Raw genomic sequence first — 16,996 nt, 5'->3', positions numbered from 1 at the left:
TCCTGGATAAGCCTTCTGCTTCATCAACTCTTGCACGTAGTACTGCTACCTCCTTCTGGAGCATCACAATATTTCGATCATGGTCAGCTACTGAGGGGCGAATATCCGCTAGCTCCAGCTCGTCTTCCTTCACTCGGTCCTTGAGTTTCTAATGGTCATCTCGTAGGAATCCTACTTCCAGCACCGGAGTGTCTACTTTGGGCTCTATGGAGGCTTTGACTCTACTTACAGCTGCCAAGAGTTCCAAAAAGTTCCTAAAATGGTTCTGTAGTAGAGGCTCTACTGCCATTACCTTAGGTGAAGGGTCAGGTGGGGTTCGCAAGGACATCGAGGTCCCCTCCCCGGGCATTGCTGGCCTTTACTTTAGCCCCTGTCGAGACTCAGTCAGAATGGACAGGTTCTGGTGTTTGTTTGTGGTAGGGCAAATAACAGTAGCAGATGCACCCTAGACCTCTGAACTGGTATCTCCAATGGGCCACTCTAATGTATCGGGAAACCGGGACCCTGACAAGAAAGAAGGCACAGAAGCCCACTGTTCAGAGAGCCACTCAGTAGGTGCAGGGGAGGAGCGGGCTCACCCAACTCATCAACGGTTCACCAGCTAGAGAGGGAAAGTCTGAGGCCTTCATGGCCCCCGATACTTTGTCCACCCGGGGAGACACACCATGGGAAAAGACCTCCGGTAAGGGCAGCTATGGGTCACCGATGAATGCTGCCAATTGTCCTGCACAGTCCAGGTGAGGCAATCATTAAGTGTAGAAGAAAGGGGGCTTCACCCTATTCGGTGGTTGTACCCCAGACGGTGAGTGACATCTGAGGCCCTCGTGGTTCCCTGATATCGTTCTCTTGGGCAAATGCACCAGTGGGGTATCCCCCACCAGGATAAGTGCAAGATCACCGATCTGCCCGGGGCCAAAGTCAGTAAGCGTGGTTAGTGCAGTCCCCTGTAGTCAAGCGGTTCCCAGCTGAATATCCCACAGTGAGAGGGGGGTAGGTGTCTGGGCCTGCTAAGCCCCATGGCCCCCAGAGAAGCGTCTCAGGTTCTTGTGGGCAGAAGGTGGCCGGATCTCACGAAGAGCATGCTCCTCTACTGCCCTTCACCTTTGTGCTCTGGTTTGATCAGGGCATGTATCGGTACACCCCTGTGACACCAGTGCTCGGTCTGGTGCATTCAAGCTCCTCACGCCTGTAAGCTGCTTGGGGGGGGGGGGAAAAGGCATCCAGTCAAGTCGGTGCAACTCGCACCCGATCTGAGGACAGTGGGAGGGGTGGAACGGGGGGCCTGCCGATCGTGGCCTCACCTACTCCAGCCGTACTGCTCGGGCCCCCGTCTGGGCTCCGTGGGCTTGTGTATTTTGGACACGTCTACATCAGGTTTATCTGAATTCTAATGCACTATTCTCCATCAGGTTTTTAATGTCCTCATACCGTATATCTAAATCTACATGGAAATGAATACAGTTTCCATGTTTGCAAGCAAAATCCACAGATGAAGTATAACCAAATGCCTTTTCTTTAATAAGAGCTTTTTGAACACAAATATGTCTGAACTCATAGAATTGTGAGTATATTTCGTTTTGGTTTGCTATATTTTTTTGTACTAAAATGTAATTCTTTGTAAAAATGGATCCTTTCTTTCTAGGCTGGCACTAGGCTGTATCTCTCCCAGATACATTTATGAACAGATCCAAAAATATGAAAAGGAGAGGACTGCGAATCAGAGCACTTACTGGTATGTATACTGGGTTTAACACAATGCAAGGAGCCCCTCTCTACTCTATGTTTTGGATAATAACATGCAGAAATAATTTCCACATGGCGTGATTTACACATTGTTTTCGATAATTCCGACAAACAGCAGGCGAAATGTCTGGGTGAAGAACACCAGAACTGTAGTCCTCTCACTGGACTTGTAATGCCAAACATGATGCTAATGCTATTAAATGCCCTATCCGAATAACTGGCCCTAGGGAACGAGGGCTTAAGTGTCTGATTTTGAATTTATATGGACACAGATTTAGTTCATAATGTCAATCAGTATGTATAGACTATAGTCCTGATTTAGAACTGTGAGATAACATAAATGCATGTGCTCTGTTGAAATTTGTTAAATGTAGAGGATAATGCACAGACAGAGTGTCCTCCACTATACTAAGAACACATTGAGAGAAATTGACCTGCAAATTCTCCTCTAGGTGCAGCACTACCTCCACAAATCAGAAGCTTTTCTGTTATCGCCTGCCTCTAAATCAGGCACTATTTATTAGAACCTCAACTGTGCACTTGCAAAGAATCTCCTAAAGCATGACGTCTGTATTGTGTCTAAGATTTAGAGAATTTATTGAGGACATAAGGAGTCATACACAAACTGCGCAGGATAATGACATGTTGGATTAGGTAAAGCTGCAGCTATTAGGAAACCACATGTCATGTGATGTGGTGCATATGGAGGCTAGACATATGTCACTAACTGTGAATGAGAGGGGGCAGGGCACCATAAAATCCTCAGCTCCAAACAATGATGCTCATGAAAAGTCACTTCATTTCTAATCTCACTAGATTGTCTTTTTTCTCACTTATTACATAGGAAACTAATAACTGGTGATGCTGATCATAGAAGGATCATCTTGTCATATCATGGGCTTCTAGACATGCAGCCTCCTCATGCTCACATCCTACCACATTGTTTAATGCTTAGAGGCTATGGGCAAAAATCATTCATTCATTTTTGCTCATTAGTAGTACACAAAAATCTGACTGACTTTTGAGGGCATTTTATACCTCTTGTGTTGAACCTAAATAATTAGGTTTACATTTGATAGTTGTCTTAAGATCCAAAGGGAAACTGTAGGAAAGTGGGGTTTTGTTGCAGTAACCCCCCTCCCACACACATTTTGCCAGATTTCTGATGCACTTTGACTTTATGTGCCCTGGGTCTCTGCCAATCAAGTTCCCAGGGCCTGTGTTCTTTCTCAAAACTGTACCTTTGTACCTCAAATTGGCACCTCTCTGGCCACATGTAAGTCCCTGGTAAAAGGTACCATGGGTACTAAGGGCACTGTGACCAGGAAAGGCCTCTAAGGGCTGCAGCACATATTGTGTCACCCCTAGAGGTCCTGTACCTTAACACACACACACTGCCATTGCAGGCTGCGTGTTTTGGTTCAGAGAAAAATGAAGAGTTGACATGGCACACCTACCTGTGAGTCATGCCTGCAACCCACTGCCTAAGGTATAGGTAAGACACCCTTCTATCTGGGTGCCCTATACCACTGGTTTAAAAGTTTTGGCCACTTGCCAACGGATTTGATTCAAAGTATGTCCAAGTTTCCGATAATGATCCACCAAGGGTGCTCCAATGGTCTCGCAATTAATCCAACGCCTGTGTTGTAGGATGCATGATTTCACCTTTGAATGGTCTGTCCTATATAAATCTTCTGACAGGGACACCAAATCACATATACAACATTTTTAAAATTACTGCTCGAGAAAGCATTTAAAATATGTGAGACAGTGCCATGGATGAAGACTGTAGTCTAATTACACAATTGACAAGCTGCACTTTGCCCACATTTAAAATGATCTCTTATTGCTGGAAGCCCCCACTGGGATTGAATATTGGGAGCTGTGTTGGTGGGTAATGCTGCTCTGTGCTCTGATGAGTCTGTCCTTCATATAGGGCCCCCTTTTGAAGTAAAAGAGTGGTGGGTCTCTGTGTTGGATTGTGTCCCTCTCAACAATAATATATATAAGGGTCCTAGGGGAACTAGTTTAAGGACTACAGCACCTTCAATCCCCAAAAGACACAGAAACACGCTAGAAGAAGGTTTTAAGTCCAAAAATAACGAACACAAAGCCGCTTGATACCGCAAACACAGTGCAAACCTCTTCAAATAGTCAGTACATCACTGAGCCAGAAGATTGAGAGTCCATCAGCCCACCCTTGTTGGCGGAGCTTCGTCATCTAAGACTCTAAAGGGTCAAGGACTGGGCCCACATTATCGAGCCAGCCGGCCCTGCTGGGTGCCCGACCCAATGATCCCAAGATAGAAAAATCTCCTGCCACAGTGTGTAATACAACTTTTGAAGACTCAGAAAAACATATGCAGTGCTCTAAAGTGAAAGTGCTTTAAAAATGACTACGTGGTCAAAAATTATGTTTATTGGGGATTGACCAGGTGTCATATCTAAAAACCAAAATAGTCTTAAACAACTACGACTATTTCCTGACTTGGTCTCGTGAGGTCGACATGTTTCAGCCGATATGGTCGACTGACCCGGCTTTCTTCAGGACCTAATTTCGATAGTAATCAAGGCTACTGCAGGATATATTTAGTGAAAATAGTTTAAAGAAACAAAGATTCTCTAAGATAATTATGATGTTATCATAAAGTGAGTGTGTGGCCATAGCCACCCTACCAGACTAGCAATCTTTTTGCTTTGGTACTGTAACTTTATCTTCTTTCCTAAAAGGAATAATGAGAATCAAACCATTAGGAAAGTCTCACACACAGACATATACAGCATCAGCGACTTCTGTCCTCCAGTGCCCTTTTGTGCACTGTACTCATTATAAATAACCCAAAACGTGGTTTACAGATCTATAAAGTTTTGAAACATGGATTTGACTCACCCAGCTTTCTGTGGGAGAAAAGCCTCACCTCACCCGGCTGACTGCTCGGTGAAGGAAGCACCGCTTTGTTAAAATGTAAGGACAAAGAAGAACAAATTGCACACAGATACTCGTACCTCTGCCGTCCCTACAATAAATTCAACATCTAAAACCGATAAACCCTTGACTTTAGAAAACATGCCCCTCAGGCGTGACAGGCCAGGTGTACCAGGCAAATGATTCTCTCACAAACCAACTCCATATGCGAATCCTCATACCCCTTAGTAAAAGCAGGGACCATTGTTTAAACAGCCTCATGCAATCAAATCAGGGGGACCTTTCTCCCTTCTTATATTTTATGAGATGTCTATGTAGGACTTATTCCATCCGATCCTAGGGAGAACACAATGCCACCCACTTCAAAGGTTCACAACAGAGTGATCTAGTCTTCTCCCCAAACATCCCACAGTAAATTAAAGCCAGCCAAACTAACCCAGTAATGGCGAAAAACCTGGATAACCCTCTCCTTACCTGTCCGTCGATACTTCGAGCCTGACTGCGAGCAGTCTGGGAGGTGATGGCAGGAAGGAAGGGAATCCTTAAATACCCGCTCTGATTGGTCAGGTTCGACGTTTGAGGCAACAGGTGTTCGTATTTGTCCTCACTCCGGGCTCGCAATTCCGAACACGCATGCGCGGGAGTGGCGACACTCGTCCTCACGCGCATGCGCAGTCCAGAGTGTTCCCAAACGGATAGTGTCTCTCTCGTGCTTCTGCCCACGCTGAATGACTAGCTTATTTCTGGCTGCCAATATCGCCATACACCAACCAAACAAAAACCGCGGATCAAACCTCCGGGCATGTGACATATATTAGCACTAGAGTGTGGGGGGCCAAAGGTTCCCATCCCTCTCCATGGCCAGATGTATCGCTGTCCGTAAAAACAAACGTGTGGAGACACTAGTCTCTACGTATGCGCAGAACTATATTGGGAGCTGTGTTGGTGGGTAATGCTGCTCTGTGCTCTGATGAGTCTGTCCTTCACATAGGGCCCCCTTTTGAAGTAAAAGAGTGGTGGGTCTCTGTGTTGGATTGTGTCCCTCACCAGGCGCCAAATTTTGAAAATAATGCTGCGTATGGTATTGCTTTTGGTATTGATACAATACACATCTGTTATTCAACGCCAAGATACCCTTCTGGGTAACGTGCGCTTTGCAAATGCACAAGTTATGTTATGTTATTGAAGGTGCTTACAAAAATCATGCGACCTTCTGTCTCGGTGTGAGCTTTGGGAGTGAGTAATATTCTCTATGGGCATACCATGTTCTTTTTCTGGTCCTTTTAAGTAACCTTGTGGGATATTTCCTCTCTGCTAGGCAAGAGATGAGCAAATCTGATTCTTGGAATCTGCTAATATACCAGCACAGGGTTTTGTTGAAAAAGGTGCACGACAAAGATCAGAATCTAGAATATAACTTGATCGACATAATGGCATTCATTGAGGGACAAATGAATATTGGTTTAGAAGACACTGAGATGTTTAATGTATTCTTAGAAATGTAGGACCACTTACTTGGTTTATTACTTTAAGCCGGGCTGAGTACGGATGGGATGATTTGTATGCAAATGCTAATATTTCAGACATTAGTGGCAAAACACCAACTGAATTATGTTCTTTGTATCCTACCAATGTCTGCAGACTTTTCAGCTGCAAATTTCAAACTATGCTTCACTACTTAACCAATAAAAAGAAAAATTCAATTGGAGAGTTACTTGATTTCTTATGAAGAAAAGGTTATCAAGCAAGAAATGCACCAAACATTCATCTGCTTCTGTGAATCAAAGATGCACCTAAGATTGGATACAACTGATTAATCCAGTCTATTTATTGAACATTATGTCACTTGCAATACCTATACCATACAAGGTCAGGCCATGCTATACTATACAATGACAGGTCATACCATACCATACCATACTATACCATACAATGACAGGCTGAACCAAACCATACCTTACAATGATTGGCCATGCCATACCGTACATGACAGGCCATAGCATACTATACGATTACAGTCCATATCCTAATGTGCAAAGACAGGCCAAATCCAGACATACTATACAATGTTATACCAAACCACATCATACTATACCATACCATGGTATATAGTGAAATGAAATGAAATGGAAATGCGATTTATAGAGCGCACTAATACCCTGGGGTGTCAAGGCACTAGTGACAGACATACCGTACAAATACAGGCCATAACATACCATATCATGCTATGACAGGCCATACCATGCTGTACAATGTTAGGCCATGCCAATCCATACTATACAATAATAGGACATGCCAAACCATACTATGCCATCTTTTAGCCGTACCCATGTTTGGTGTGCGTTCCTACAAAATAGCATGGCTGTCCATGCCAAAAGATTTATTTTTTATTTATTTGTTATCTTTACCAATGCTGCACAGTCATGCTGCAGCATCAGGGGGGCTGTGCAGCATCTGTAAAACTCATTGCCAAAACCAATAGCTCCCAAAGGCGAGGCCTATAGGCTTTGCCAACTCTTATTACAGTTTGAGGGTGGGTAGCTTGTGTCTTTGCACTGATGCTCCTTGATATTTGAGGAGGTGTACTCTTCTGTCCTATTTTTTATATTTATTTCATTTGTTAAAGAAGCATGGCATAATTACATCCATTCTTGTGCCTTCACTAGCAAATACATTTCCCATGACATAAGAGTCTAAAAGAAAGCAACTAGCCAGTCCCAGGTACCTCAACCTCTATACCCTAACTTAAAACACAGAAAAAGCACCCATCCTTTTCATATGGTAACCATACAGACATTTCAGGAGTGGACTAGTCACAGGGATCAAGGAAAGACATTTTCTTGACACACTATCGGTCGTACTGGAATTCTTAAAGCCTTAGTGTCAAAATGGGCACCTGTGCTTCAAATTGGACCAATTTCCAGAAGGCGTAGGTGAAGCTGATTAGAAAAAAGTTTTTAGTTTCCTCTTGACTAGCAAAAAAGTTTTTAGTTTCCTCTACTCTGGGAATTTTCAGAATTCACTACATGAATGACCTTTAGGACTGGGCTGAGCATAGACCTGCGGCCCTCCAACAACATCGACCTCTACCCACCCATTCAGGGACTGACCGCCAATCCTCATCTAGCACTTGACGGAGATACTGAGATTTGTGGAATTACCATCTCCATTTTCATGTTTTCATCACTGAAACACACTGATCTATGTCACGTTATCACAAGGATCTTTCTGGTCCTGAGCTTACTCTGCTCATAAACATAGCCATATTATGTCATATTTCACTTCTGCTTGATATTTACAAAGTATTGATTATTTCAGGATCAAGACAGGAATAATCATAGTAACATTACTATAGGATTATTAACTTTAAATAAAGAGTTGCAGATAAGTTTCTTTTCAATTTCTATGAACAATCCTTAGTTTATTATTAGCATTTATTTTGATATTTCAGGGTCATCTTCGAACTCCTTTGGCGAGACTATTTCCGATTTGTTGCCTTGAAGTATGGGAGGAAAATGTTCTTCTTGAAGGGTGAGTTTGAGCAACGAAGGTAATAAAGAGAGTTTGCAGGACAGAATGAATATGCAGGCAACTTTTAAGCAAACTCTTTCAGAATTTACAGTAGGCTTCGTTTCTAGTATTGTAAGTAAGGCCATAATTTCAAATTTGATGGGTAGCTGGGTACAGCAGTGTCATTTGTAAACTGCAGTCAGTTTCAACATTGTTACAAAGCAGAACCAATAGTACCGCATCACAGGGATCACAGAACGAAACAGGATTTCAGACATCCTACTGACTTTTTAGGCCTCGCCTGACCCAGCGCATGTGCTGGTCTGGCGAGACATTTTGTTAGGGCTCCAAAAAGTGCTACCAGGCCAGCCTAGAGCTACAGTGCATGTGCGCGGGCGCGCGCGTCGCGCTGTACCGCAATTACTTTCGTTTCATGTGATGTTTGAGCGCGATCGCGATCACTTTCGCGGCCGCTTTGATGTTCTCCGTGAGGCTTCAATAGATTGCAGCAGTTAAAACAAGCATTGGTATAGCCAATAGGTCTCGCTTTTGGGACCTTATAAGTGTTTAGTTATGCAACTGTTGCAGAGGCGCAACTAGAGCCAAATTTCGGGGGGGGCTAAGAAAAAATTTCGGGGGGGGCTGAATCTTTAAGCAATAGGCAGAGTGGAGCTGCAGGGGCTCTTAGAGGGGGTGAAACAACAGCAAGGCCTCATTAACATGCAAATGGTCTTTTAAAGACCTGTGAAGTGCTCGGGTGCGGCTGTGTGTGCCCGGGAAGCTGTCTCATCCCGGGCTGCCACACACGCTGGGGGGGGGGCTGAAGCCCTTTGAGTCCAATGGGTGTTGCGCGCCTGAACTGTTGCATGGCTAAACACTTATAAGGTCCCAAAGGCCATACATATTGGCTATGCCAATGTTTGTTTTTATTATGTTTGGTTATGTTTGGTGTGTGTGGCCTAGGACAGATTGATTGACAGAATGTGATATGCCCGAGAGTCTGTTTGCTTAGATATTATGGAAGATGCTGCTTCTTCTTAGCTTATTCCAGGTAGCAAGGATTTCTATAGTTGGGAATCTTTGATATTGGGTGACCCAGAGATTTGTGGCAAACATGCCTACACCCACCATATTAGAATATTCCAACACTTTTAGCAGTTTAATAGATGAGATTCAAAGGGAGCAGTCTGGCATTTTTAATGAGCCCCCCAGGAATTACTCAATAGTAAACTCATTAAGGTCTGTGCTCATTCTGCATACCGTCATAGAGCACAATGTGAGTTATAGGTGATTGCACAGTAATATGGACAATGTGAAAGACTCCAGCACCGTCTCAAAAAGACTCATGTTACTGAGTCATAATACTCAGAATGTCAACTATAATGATTCTTTTCATGTTGAATTACGTATTAATCAGTGCAACTTATCTACTCGCTAGTTTGGGACTGTGTAGTGATTAACTTGAAATGGGAAAATAGTTCTTCAGTGGCGCATTATTTCCCATTCCAATGCAGACATAAAGCACTTGTGTGGTATTTTCTCTCACGATTTGCACCACAATTTACTTGTCACAAAGCACTGCAGCAAACACTTGTGATTTCCACACAGATTTGTAAACCTGTGTTTTAGGCATGTGTGGCTCTAGATACACATGCTTTGCTTACTCCTGCCATCCAATGTTAGGTCCGGATGTGTGCAAGTTGTTTTTCTTCGATGAAGTCTTTTGAGTCACTAGGTAAGGTGACTCCTCCTCTTGGTAATAGTGTGCATGGGCATCAACTCCATTGTTATATTGTTTTCTTTCCGCCGTCTGTTTTAGACATGTTATACTGCACTCTGGTATGAGACCATTTTTGGGATCCTTTCGGTGTGTAATCCACTCTACCCTTGTAGGTATTATTTTGAACACGTTTGACTTCCTTGCTTACCGAAGTTCTGAAGACCCTCATTCGCGAGGTCGACATTTTCCAATCACAGCCTTCCGACCTCGCTTGTTTAAGCTACCTTTACTCTCACTCAAATCCACCGATGATACTCTGCTGATCGAATACACTCCATTTTGATTCAGCCACCAGTGTCATTCGAAGTACCCGCAGACCGACCTTCATGAAGTCTGCTATCTCTGCTTATCCCCGAGCACAGAGAAAAAAATTGTGAGGCACGCTGGTTGTTTCAATAAAAAAAAGACCCTGCTGGACCACCTGGCATTGCGCAGAAAAATGCAGAGATGCAAAATCGACCTCATGTCCGTATCTTCGGAGAGGAAGATATCAAATAGAAAGAACTCAACGCCTCTGCGGCTGAAGAAGAGGGAACCCTTTCGGTTGGAGATTCGCACTCTGAATTGGAAATCGCACGATCTGCCGCCGAGTCAAGGTGCTGTGAGTACTCAAAACCCTCACCTGCCCACACTAAAACTCTTGGTTTCCACTGAACAAAAGGCTTCTGGGCCACCACTGCCATCTAGTCAGTCAACATCGAGATTCAGCTGCGTCTGCCCCTCCCTCGTTCCCGGCAACAAAAGCAAGTATAAAGCCTTTCAGCTTTTCGGCTCCGATCACTCCGGCTCCAAACAGTTACAGCAGTTTGGCTCCAAAACCTTCAGTGCCGAAAACAAAATCGGCTCCTGCTATACTCCCAAAGCCTATTTTGGAAACCATGCAGGAGAGCCTCGATCTGAAACAAAAACGGATCACTGGGATGAGATGAAGGAACTCCTCCAATATCTCCCAGAGACACATAAAAAGAAAGGGCAAGATCTGGTTCAGAATGGGAAGTAAATTTCTAACTCTTCCATTAGATGCTCACTGGATCTGTGGATACAGCAGCCAGAAACATCAATGCAAGTTTTCTCCTATGCAGGCACTCCTGGCTGCGTATCTCAGGATGTAAACCAGAAGTCCTGCAAATTTTTCTTAACGTCCTGTTTGATAAAGAGCATCTCTTTAGCCCACAAATAGATGAGGCCCTAGAAAACAATTAACGACAACACTGAGGTTGTCAAATCCATCTGAGCACTTCAAACACCCTCTCCTCGGGGCTCCTTTTGTCGCTCCTGATACAGAGCAGGTTCCAAAGCGACATCTACCGATGCCTCTGCATCCGCCTATAGATCACAAATTCATAGCTCTCCATCTAGAGGGTATTTCAGAGGCAACTACAGAGGTAATAAATTCAGAGGTCGGGCAGAGGTGCACCAACCTGTAATGCCCCATCCGATAACAAACAGTGACTTACTTCTCCTTCCCCACAATCATTCTACACCTGTTGGGGGTCGATTGCAGTAGTTTCTCCCCACCTGGCAGTCCATACCATCAGACCGGTGGGTGTTGGACATTATCCAACATGGTTATTGTCTGGCGCTTATCAACACTCCTCCCAATATTCCAACTCGCACCCACAGACTCTCTATGGAACATCACCAACTCCTCAACCAAGAAGTGCAAGCTCTCTTACTCAAAGGAGCTGTAGAGCCAGTTCCTCTACGACATCAAGGGTCAGGGGTCTACTCCCTCTACTTTCTTATTCCCAAAAAGGACAGATACATATGGCTGATTTTAGATCTACCGCCTCTAATCAGAGCACTTCCATATGGTCACACTTCACCAGGTGCTTCCACTTCTACTGCAAGGCAACTTCATGTCAGCATGAGACTTAAATGACACTTACTTTCACATTAGCATACACTCTGCACATCACAAATACCTCCGGTTTGCATAGCAGGAAAACACTACCAATTTGTTGTCCTTCCATTCGGAGTAACCACTGCACCCAGAGGGGAAACAGTGTTTACAACGCTAGTAATACCACGCGGGTAGGTTACAACGCGGACGTTACATCGTCTTTGTTGTTACCACGCATGGCATTACATCGCAAGTCGTTTCAACGACTTGCCCTAGATGGCGCGCAACACCAAGGAATGTGTTGGATTTTAAATCCAACACATTCCCTGCTGTTGCGGTAACTGGAGTAGGAATAGTAATTTATACTATTCCTAAGTTCAGTGCGCCATCTAGTGCAAGTCATAGAAACGACTTGCGATGTAAAGCCATACGTGGTAACAACGCGGACGATGTAACGTCCGCGTTGTAACCTACTGCGGGGTAATAGATGGCGTAGTAACATCATACATTCCACTCAGAGTGTTCCCCAAATGGTCTGCATTGGAAGCAGCGCATTTACGCAGATAAAACATTCATGTCTTCACGTATCTAGACGACTGGCTGATCAAAGCATGCACACGCCTTCTGTGTCGTCAACACGCTCAGATTACCATAAACCTTCTACACCAATTGGAATTCACTATCAATGCCCAAAAATCCCATCTTCAGCCTTCACAGCTCCAGCCATATCTTGGGCCTGTGCTCAGCACTCAATCATATTTAGCCTGTCCAAATGCAGCCAGAATGCACAATTTTCAACACTGCTACCACGATGCCAAGGCAATCAATACTCAGCAGTCAAAACTTTCATGCATCTTCTGGAAATGATAGCATCGTGCATTGTTATGTTTATATATGTACCCTAATACAGGCCTGGGTAATACCATAAACCGTCACCTACATTATCTTCCTTACACTACACAGTAATGAGCCTTAGGATTGATCCTTTGCCTAGTTCTAGTCCTGGGTGCAGAAGGAGGGTTTTTCCTAAACAATAGAGTCCTATAACTCCATCAATAGACTCACACAGTATGAATGAATATTCGTAAGGGTTCTTAGAAACCAGGCAGGGGCTACACCACCTACCCCACCATATCTACGTACAAGGTTCATCCCATACGTCATCCTCAAATCCAACAATGGCTAATACATGAGATAGGGGACAAAGAAATCCTAGATTCTTTTTGTTTAAATACAGCACATCTTGCTAGAGTTAGTAGAGGGAACCGAGACTTCCAGGCCGACACACTGACCAGAGACGCTGAGGCTCCTGCATGCAGATGCTCCAGCTAACAGTGGTCTAAACATCACTCACCGGGTGTCCAACTCGAGACCAGGACGGGCTCCTACATTCTCACACTTCAGGTAATGGGGTTCGACTAAATCCTAGAGGGATTCTTGGCTTCACACCTACTCACATGCCAGGTACACTTAGGTACATCTAGATAGGCATCGTAGGAGTACGCGCTTTCTTTTATCATGCATTTTATATTCATTTATGATTAGTGCAAGATGGTAGAACTGTACTATCCATTTATATTCACTGTACTGCTGGTTATCTATATCTGCTACTGTCTAACGGTTGTTGCAGCACATCTATTTTACACTAGAAGAACAACTGTGCAATAAATACTTATTGTAACACGCCCAACTGTTTCTCTGTGTAACTCTCTGAGAATGAACTAAGTGAGCACGAGTGACTGAGGGAAAAGTAGTACATTGTTTCCACGATCCTGAGAGATCAGGGTTGTCATGTTCTAAGGTTGCCAGAAACTATACTCTCCCTGATAAGAGGACACACTAGTGGCACCGTGAGCCAGCTAATGCAAACAGGCTAACATTCTCAGTGGGGGTGCTCAGAGCCAGTCTGCCACCAAACCCACAGTTTATGTTATCCGGAACACACAGGTCCTGTATGGGTAATATAGGAACTACACGACAGCATTGTCATAGTACCTCATGCAAGACTGAACATAAGCTCTCTACAAGAACGTTTAGCACAACAGTGGACTCAGTCACAGGGTCGACTTGAGGATTTAGTGTTGGTAGACAGCCACACTCATCACTCTCTGCAGTGGAGGAACACACAAAATGTACTAAAAGGGCCACTGTTCATCAACCTTGTTCCACAAATCGTGCTAACAGCAGATTCATCCCCGGCAGGGTGCGATGCTCACCTACAAGATCTAACAGTTCAGGATCTCTGGGACACCAAACACCAGAATCTCCATATCAGCTACCCAGAGCTTCAAGCTGTTCACCTAGCATTAAAATAATTTTTACCTTACCTGACACGCAAGGTTGTCTTAGTCGGGACAGACAACATGACAGCCATGTACTATGTACAAAAACAGGGGGAACACACTCTCTACAGTTACCACGCCTCTCTCAGACCATTTGGCGGTGGGCGATACATCACAAATCCATCTGCTAGCGGAACATCTGCCAGGTACAGACAACCCTTTTGCCTACCTCCTCAGCAGGATGTGGCAACACGTCCACGAATGGGAACTCCACCCCCAAGTCCTTCTCTCATACTTCCACAATGGGGGTTTCCACAACTAGATCTTTTTGTGACTCCACAGAATGCAAAGTGCCCAAACTTCGCCTCCAGGTTCCCACACGCCCGATCCAAAGGCAAGGTTCTTCGTACCAACCCACATTTCCTTCCAAAAGTAGGTTCGCCCTTCCACCTTAATCAATTGGTGGAAGTTCCTGTTTTCTTCCCTTAAGCTGATTCTGTGGCAGAAAAAGCTCTTCATTCAATAGGTGTCAAAGGGCATTAGTGTATTATATTGACAGGGCCAAAACTTTCACAAAACTAAACAACTCTTTGTTGCTTTTTCACCCCTCATAAAGTTAAGCTCATTTCTAAATCAGGTATTTCTACATAGATCATTAAATGTATTCAAATATGCTACATGCAAGCTAAAAGAACTTTGACTATAAACCCCCATGGCACACTCTACTTCCAAAATAGGGGCGTCTATGGCTTTCTTGGGCAACATCCCCATAGCTGGCATTTGTAAAGCAGCTACATGGTCTACACCACACACTTTCAATAAGCTCTACTTAGTGGATGTTCTAGCACACCAAACTAATGTAGGACAGGGGGTGCTACGTACACTTTTCCAAACAATTGCAACTCCCACTGGTTAGTCACTGTTTTTGGAGGACACTGCTATACAGTCTGTGCAAAGTTTGTGTATCCACAACCATGCATGTTTCAAATGGATTATGTTACTTACCCTGTAAGCATCTGTTCCTGGTATGTAGTGCTGTAGATTCACATGTGCCCACCGTCCTCCCCGGACACCTATGGTTGTTGCAGTTCTTATCTATACTTTGATATGCATGGACATCTCTTCACTGATACTTACTTGTACTCCATTGTCAACCTCTTGCGGGAAACTAATCCAACAATGGAGTTGATACCCATGTGCACTATTACCAAGCGGAGGAGTCAACTTACCTCCTGGCTCGAAAGACTTCTTTGAAGAAAAACAACTTGCAGACATTCAGATCCAACATTAAATGGCAGGAGTATGCAAAGAATGTGAATCTACAGTACATGCCAAGAACAGATGCTTACAGGGTGAGTAACATAATCCTTTGGGTACAAGTAGGAATTTGCTGTCAAATTGGGAAACTGGGTCCATTTTGATTAGGGTCTTAGATGGGATTCAATTTTGTTCGGCAAATGGTAAATTAACTTTATTTTTGATTTATTTTAATTACTAGAAAAAAGTGCTTATGTCTTTGCTGCACTCTATGAAAAGATGAATATCTTGTTGTTAGAAAGTTGATAGCTTCTATTGGAGGGGATACCTAACTAGATGAGGGCAAAAAGAGGATTTTTTCCTTCAAATCAGACATCAATTATTCTGGGGCCGAGTCCATAAAAACTTACATACAGTGCAAATTCCCAATCTAAATTTAGCGTACATTGTAGAAAGAGCTTATTTTATCCCTTTAAGATTTTTTTCCTAGAATGCTATCGGCATAAAAGTACGAAGTTCCCAGGATAATGTCACTGGCAAAATCATAGAATGTACTCTCATCCCACATAGTAACGTTGCCATCACGCTCTCAATCTATACTAAATTTAGATGAGGTGTTTTGCAGTTTGACTTCCTTACATGCAACGGTCTGGAAACCTAGTCCAATATGGTTTCTTGTCAGCGATATGCCTTCCAACTCGGTCCAAATATTGGTATGTCTACTTTCCAAGAGTCTAAGGAATCCTTGGTTAGTACCTAGTTTTCAAAGAGGTATTGGCAAAGCAAATAGATATGGCTTGTATTTTCAGTTCTAAAGCAGACCTATTGCCTTAGGCAATGCTTGTGTTTAGGAGTGATGGAGCATTAAAGGTCGATACAAATAATATGATTTTGTAATTTAATTATGTAATCACGAAGAGTGACGTTACTTTGAATCTGAACATTTGCCACTTTAATTCATAGACCATGGTATTGACTATGTTATCATTTCAAACAATTATGTTCACTTATTTAACCTTTTGAATGATATTCCCAATTCCAGAGCTGAATTCTTTTTAGGCATGCGAGCAGTTTTGCATTCAAAGCTTCATAACAGTTTTAACTCCTAGGGTGGCCATTGCATTGATGTCACAGTTTCCTGTTTTTTGTCCTTTATACAGTCTCTGTTGCTAGACTAAAAATTTAAATAGTGTGTTTTTTTTAAATGTGGAAAGGTGTGCATTTGCTCTTCAAATGGGATAAATAAAAGGTGACATCTTATGTAGCAAAGCCTGAAATGACAATACACAATATCTTCAAAGTTGCACCTCAAATTAATGTATTCTCTCAACCATCTTTCCACAAGGGCTTCTAGACAAAGAGGTGCCCTGGAAGAAGGATAAACGGCTCTTCGATGCTTGGAAAGGTGAGTGTCGCATTGACATTGTCGCTCGATACAGTGGACATTTGGAAATGAGTGGGTGGTTCAGGTCACCAGTTTACCTTTGTATTTAATTTCTTGCATTGCTACACACAGTGTTTTTTTGTTTTTTTTAAAGAAAGGTCCCCATTTGTATCATCTTCTACTTCCTGAGAAATTCACGGTTATTCCAAACATGATGTCCCCCCTCTGTTCTGTTATCTTTTGGAAGTTTGAGTAGGACTTGGATCCCAAA

At 43.4% G+C, this 16,996-nt stretch overlaps 1 protein-coding gene across 1 annotated transcript in view; it reads left to right on the top strand.

Annotated features, from left to right (window-relative positions):
• The window catches only part of LOC146796341 (cryptochrome DASH-like), a 97,784-nt gene that overhangs the window by 43,441 nt on the left and 37,347 nt on the right, over positions 1 to 16,996 (top strand). The window contains exons 8-10 of the mRNA XM_085628864.1: positions 1,643 to 1,732; positions 8,121 to 8,200; positions 16,687 to 16,746. Coding sequence (XP_085484990.1) covers positions 1,643 to 1,732; positions 8,121 to 8,200; positions 16,687 to 16,746 — 230 coding nt within the window. The remainder of the gene's footprint in view (positions 1 to 1,642; positions 1,733 to 8,120; positions 8,201 to 16,686; positions 16,747 to 16,996) is intronic.

This window comes from Triturus cristatus, chromosome 10 (assembly GCF_964204655.1).
Source record: "Triturus cristatus chromosome 10, aTriCri1.1, whole genome shotgun sequence".
Lineage (NCBI taxonomy): Eukaryota > Metazoa > Chordata > Amphibia > Caudata > Salamandridae > Triturus > Triturus cristatus.
The sequence above is the reverse complement of the archived record's forward strand: the minus strand, read 5'-3'. Positions and strand labels throughout refer to the sequence as shown.